This window comes from Diplotaxodon limnothrissa, linkage group LG18 (assembly GCF_057381915.1).
Source record: "Diplotaxodon limnothrissa isolate DT_005_m linkage group LG18, D_limnothrissa_male_GT1.1, whole genome shotgun sequence".
NCBI lineage: Eukaryota > Metazoa > Chordata > Actinopteri > Cichliformes > Cichlidae > Diplotaxodon > Diplotaxodon limnothrissa.
This window is the reverse complement of record NC_140613.1, coordinates 2,542,351-2,548,205: the sequence shown is the minus strand read 5'-3', so window position 1 is coordinate 2,548,205 and position 5,855 is coordinate 2,542,351. Positions and strand designations below refer to the sequence as shown.

Below are 5,855 nucleotides of genomic sequence, written 5' to 3'. Positions count from 1 at the left end.
AATATTAGAAATTAAACCTCAGTGATTTCCTTCCAGCTCAGACTCTTCATCAGCAGATCTACATCAGCTCACACTGCACCGGACTCTTAACAGCATTCAAAACAAAACTTTTGTTATTGTGTGAGGTGAGTGTGAGTGTCATGAAATGCACAGCTAAACAAAATGTTGTATTCTTTTTGTAACAATCCATATTTAACAATCACCTTAAGTGAAAAATGATCATCGTTGGAGATTTTTTATTAGCAGATGAATTTGCAGTAAGTGCTGAATCAGAATAAACTGCAGTGTGTTAAAGTTTAGAGTTTGTTGGGAGCAGCCGGGCTCAATGTCTGGTTTTGCTCTGCACACGAGATTCATGTCACAAGTTAATTTTTGGACCAGGGGACCCAGAAAATGTGCTGCTGCTGAAAATAACTCAAACACAAAGTTTAAGTGAAAGTTTTTAATTTCAAACAAAGCCCACGATGCACAGATCGCAACAACCTGAAGCACAAACAGGCGACACGGTGTGGTCGCTGAAAGCACCTCAGAGAAGGTGAACGATGCTTTAACCTGTTACACATGCAACACACTCCGTTTACCGTCTGAATCCAAACACACGTCCAACATCACCTGATGGTGTCGCAGGTTTTACAGATTATACCTTTTACAAAGTGGAAGTTTAATGTTGCGAGACATCAGGCAGTGATAGTTTCACAGGTAGCTTCATTGTACAACCTTTGTTTTAAATCATATAATAAAAAAATAAAACCTTAAAAATAGCGAGAAAAGCCTTTAATCAGTTATCCTACATTCAAAATTAGATTTTCTTCAAAATTAAGAAAACATTAAGAAAATAATGGCACGTGTTCTCACTCTTTATATCTTTTAAAATATTCATGTGTACTGTGGAGATCTGTGGAGATTATGATTCTTTTACTTGATGAACCTGAAGAGAATTTCACTGATTTTGTGGAGAATTTGCCGGCACATGTCTCATTGCCGTGTCTTCAGCCTTCTTCATTTCTCGCTGTCTCGTTTGCGTCACAGCTCTGTTCCCGCTCCTTCACTGTAAACCTTTTAAAACCTACATTTCAACAGACCTGTGGTGATGTTATTCCATCGCCTGCAGCTGATCCACGTATTTACATTTTCTATCAAAAATATTAAAACCTCTGCTGCTAAATGAGCTTTCTGATAAAAGGGCGCTCTAACAGTTGATTAGTGCATGATCAAATGCTGGCATATACAAGCCCAGATGCATTTTCACATGAGTGTTGAATCATAGCCACATTTAAAAGGAGGGTATTATGGCTGTTCAATTTTCTTTCTTTTTTCCAATTGTGTGTCAGCTGATCCCAGCGGTCACTGGGTGTGAGGCAGGATACATCCTGGACAGGCCTCCAATCTGTCACAGGGAATACACATCCTGTCTTTAAACTGTTGCAATAAGACAGATAACTGAGAGGTTCGTCAAAGTCAGTAAGCACAAATCATTCAAATAGTGATTGAAGATATTTTAGTCGGAACCAGTACTTGAAGCCACTAGCATTACCAGTAAAACAGGACTTGATTTTAGGGGGAGTTTATTTTTGTCTCATCCAAGTGTGACATAAGAGACGAGAGATGTTTGCAGTCAGGAGAATGTTTGTTAGACATATGACTTCCAGGTGAAAACCTTTTTAAATTAGTATTCTGCAACATTGTAACGCTTTTTTATTTCATTTGACTTGTTTTTATTGTCCCAGGAAGAGTTGGAATTAAGGTTCATTTAGACAATGTTTGACAATAATTGCCTGGATATGCTAACATGCTAAGTGTTAAACAAATACTTCAAGAAGGATTTTGTGTGTTTATTGTTGGGGTTTTTTTGCTGGCCTTTCCTTTTATGTGATGCCAACTTCAACAACCAAACAGAATTAGATTTAACCCAAGAAATAAAACCTGATTTTTTTAATTGAGTAGTAACTACAGTGTGGTACAATGGTCCTACAGTAGAACTTGTATTCAGCATAACTCTGGTAGAAAAACCTATTTTAACAATTGTCATTGCTTCATTGCTAGAATACCCCTCCTTTAAAACTTGCAGTTATAAAATCACTGAGAATTTGATTGGATGCTTGTTGTGCCTCATCTATAACTGTGCAACTGAAAAGAAACTAATTTGGTGGAGTGGTGGTAGGGTCGGGACCATCCCAGCTGTAGCGTCCATGATGTGTCTGTGGGAAGTAGTGATTTCTGCCCAGAGGAAATTCACAGGAGTCGGGGTGCAGCAGATACCCAGAGAACGTGCTAGTGCTTTCATTATCAGTGTACATGCCATTGGTGGTGGGGTCCTTCACCTGCAGCCAAACCTGGTCTCCCATGTAGAGGTGGAGGACCACCGTGTGGCTTGTGGTGGATGGGACGGTTCCTTCTGTTATTTTAGCCACAGGGTAGAAATTGCGGAACAGGCCGACTTTAAGTGGTTTCACGGCAACTGACAGGTGAAAGGAGAAGACGTAGGTGCCGTTGACGGGGGCTATGTAGATGCCGTTTCGGTTAAGGTGGTTTTGCTGGTTGGTAAGGATGTGTGGGAAAGGAATGGGAAAATTGTGAGCTGGAAATGACTCATTGATACAGGCGGAGAATGCTGACTGGATGGCTGGAGAGCAGGGCCCAGGTGGCCCCATGAGACCCATATCACCCTGGTTGCCTTTTGACCCCATGGTGCCCTGTATACCCTGGGAACCAATATCACCCTTGTCCCCTTTGTCTCCCTTTTGCCCTGGTTTGCCATCAGCACCATTTGTTCCATTTGTGCACTTACACACCCCCTGCTCACCTCGATCACCCTTCTCACCATCGTTGCCAGGGTTTCCAGGCAAACCCATGTCACCCCTATCACCTTTTATGCCCCTGGGTCCATCAGGACCCTGCACCCCTGGCAGGCCACGGGCTCCAGCTGGTCCAGGTGGTCCTTGAGTACCAGGTGCACCTGGCACACTCTCGCAGGCGGCAGGGCATATACCAGATTCCCCCTGAGGGCCCGATGCACCAGGGGGTCCCATTGATCCTTGGTCCCCTTTGTCCCCTGGAAACAGCCACAGCATACATCAAGAATACGATCAAGTTTAACACTTTATTTTGCTAAACAATTTCCAACAGTATTTACTCAGGTGGGTTAAATCCTAAAGAATCCCCACATTTCTCTCCATTTTCTGTATGTAGACTGATGAAGCTGGCCAGTTTGCCCAGACTCCATCAGGATCTTTCCAGGATGTACTTTGGAATTACAATCTTCCACTCAAATCATCTCATTTTTATGCCTGAACCCAAACCTTACCCACCCTGTACTAATGTTAAATCATTAAACCATCATAAAATTACATTCACTGACAGGTATTATTTCCTGCTTTAATAATATCCATGTATTACCAATCACGCTTTAAATAGGGTGACCTTCTCCATAATGCCATGTAGACCCACCTTTAAATCCCCGATCTCCCTTTGTGCCAGTGAAACCTGCTGCACCTTGCATTCCCTTTTCCCCCATTTCTCCCTTCTGGCCTGTAAACAGAGAAGACAAAGGTGAGTTGATATTTTATTGAGTGAAAAACCAACAATTCTAAGTTTAAGCTTATTAGCTTTTTTGAAAGATACATTTAAAGATGACAACAGGTTAGAGGAACAAAAAAGAAAAAAATGAGATTCAGTTTGTGGTGTTTTAAGGTGGATTTCATTCAGTATCGATAGAAAAGTACGTGAGGAGAAGAAACATAAATTCAAATCACAGGAAGTCAGTGTCTCATTTTCTTCCCCTCTTAATTTCAGCGTTGCTTTGTGTTGCAACTCGGTTTAATTAGTTCAGTGTGGAAAGTAAAAAAAACACCTTTATGTTAAAGACCCTGATTATTGTAAATGTGCTTCTTCACACACCCCTCTGGTGTGTAACTCACCTTTTATCCCCTGAGAGCCTGTAAACCCTCTGGGACCTGGAAACCCCATCAATCCTCTACTTCCAGCGCTCCCGGGAGGACCTGATCAAAAGTTAAAGACAGGTTACTTTCAATATAATCAGATATTTGAATTTGAATTAAATCACTAAAGAGGAATCATCCTCCAAACCTTGCTGTCTGCCTTGCTTCAAACTTTAAATCCTTGACATTTGTTCAGACATTAATGATTTTCAAGTTTTACATTTTAATCGTTGTTTTTAGTTTGAGGTGCTTTGAGTGATCAGGTTACCTGGAAGACCTCGGTCTCCGCGGTCTCCTTTGGGTCCTACGGTTCCTTTGCAGTATTTACAGATGCAAAAAAATGGAATCTGGTCGGCGGGCGGGGGTACTGGTGCATTTAGCAGCATGTCACAGATTGTTGTGTCAGGCATGGGTGGTAAAGGTGGGTTACTGACCCCAAACATTCTGGGCCTGTTGGGACCTTCAGAGTTGTTGCCATAGTGTGGAAATGGGGGTCCTGTTGGAGGCATCATAAGAGGCCCGCTGCGTGCCTCGGGTGGCCACGATGGGATTCCCTTTGGGTGACCAGTCTTCTTAGAAGTCTCATTAAACTGCCTGTCAACTGATTCAGGCCAGTGGTGGGTGTTGGGATCATATGTGGAGCCTTCCTCTTCACTAATGTATTGTCTGGTGTAGTTTTGCACCCACATGGCTGAGCAGAGGGTGGACAAGACAAGCAGTCCGAGCAACCTCGTCAGCATCTGGAGAAGGAAGAAGGAAGAAGATGCATTTGGTACTTAGAGGTCAGAAATGTAAAATCTGTTGTCAAACATCCTGAGAGTGTAAAGATACTAAAACAGGACTGATGTGATCGCATCTCTCGAGCTCTGTCGTGTTCAGTGGATTTCATGTTCAGTAGTAAACAGGCCGTTAAAGTAATTCAGACCCGATGAGATAAAAGTGCACAAAATAGTCTTGTTTTCAAAAAAATATTAAATAAGATTTGCTTCTGAAACTATTTAAACACGACTGCATTAGATTTGAGCTGCGCTGTTCAAAATGGAAGAAATAAATATTCAAGAAATGGAAAACTCTTTGCAAAAGACTTGATAATGAAGAGAACCAGCTGATTGTTAACAGTTTCACAACTGATGATTTCTGTTTTTAGATCAACTAAATAAAATGATGCTGTTGTAAAAAGGCAGCTTTTAAGAGAAGCCAACATTCCAGTGTTGGAGTGTTCAGGTACATGCATGTGTCATCAGCACAGAAACGCTAAGAGACGCTGTGTCTGTGACATTTATGCCCCGAGTGGAGACGAGAAGAGCATGAAATCGATCCCAGAGCTGGCCCCTGTGGCACACCACACAGATATAAAAACATTTACTAAATAAGTGTCCTATGTGACAAACGCTAACAAAAAACTGTGGACACTCAACACGATGCCCTCACGGACACATCCTGGTCTGTTTCATAAAATCAGTTTTAAATAATCATTCAAGTCTGACAAAAGATTTGTGAACTAAAAACATTAAAATGTTTTAAAAACACAATTTTTACTGTCACTTGTATAAAAAGTTTTCAGTCTGGATGAAACATGCAGTTGAATTTTGAAAGTTTTAGTCTTTTTTGATGCATACGTTTAAAAAAATAACCTAAATTGCTCTCAGACTTGAAAATAAAATCCTCTGAGATGCTTTGGAGAGACTCACCGCCACATCCGAGTTGTGCTGCATCTTCTGGAGAAGCAGATTTGGGAAGATGAGCTAGCTGGAAGAGGCTTTGATGCATTTATAAGCCTCGGCCAAAACAAAACATCTTTCAGGTTCAGTCTCACCTGCAGACAAAGGCTGGAAACACGGGGAGGAGGGCAGCTACAGCAGGGATGTCTATTGTGAAGAAGAACTGGGCGTTCTGCCTGCGACATGATACAGAAAG

The 5,855-nt window shown here is 41.7% G+C and overlaps 1 protein-coding gene across 1 annotated transcript; it reads right to left on the bottom strand.

The window, feature by feature from the left end:
- Positions 1–2,138: 2,138 nt before the first annotated feature.
- LOC146612794 (uncharacterized) lies at positions 2,139–5,653 on the bottom strand. Its single transcript, XM_085377429.1, has 5 exons — positions 5,630–5,653; positions 4,207–4,678; positions 3,918–3,998; positions 3,448–3,528; positions 2,139–3,052 (listed from the first exon to the last, which is right to left on the bottom strand). Exons 1-5 carry the CDS (start codon positions 5,651–5,653, stop codon positions 2,139–2,141), a joined length of 1,572 nt encoding a protein of 523 aa, XP_085233555.1.
- Between the last annotated feature and the right edge of the window lie 202 nt (positions 5,654–5,855).

What these genes read in the sequence shown, in the direction of transcription:
- LOC146612794 (XM_085377429.1), bottom strand. Translation starts at nt 5,653, where the DNA reads ATGCAGCACAACTCGGATGTGGCG. An exon ending in CGGAGACCGAGGTCTTCCAG is followed by an intron (nt 3,999 to 4,206) that starts GTAACCTGATCA and finishes ACTTTTGATCAG; the next exon opens with GTCCTCCCGGGAGCGCTGGA. An exon ending in GGGAGATCGGGGATTTAAAG is followed by an intron (nt 3,053 to 3,447) that starts GTGGGTCTACAT and finishes GGCTGTTTCCAG; the next exon opens with GGGACAAAGGGGACCAAGGA.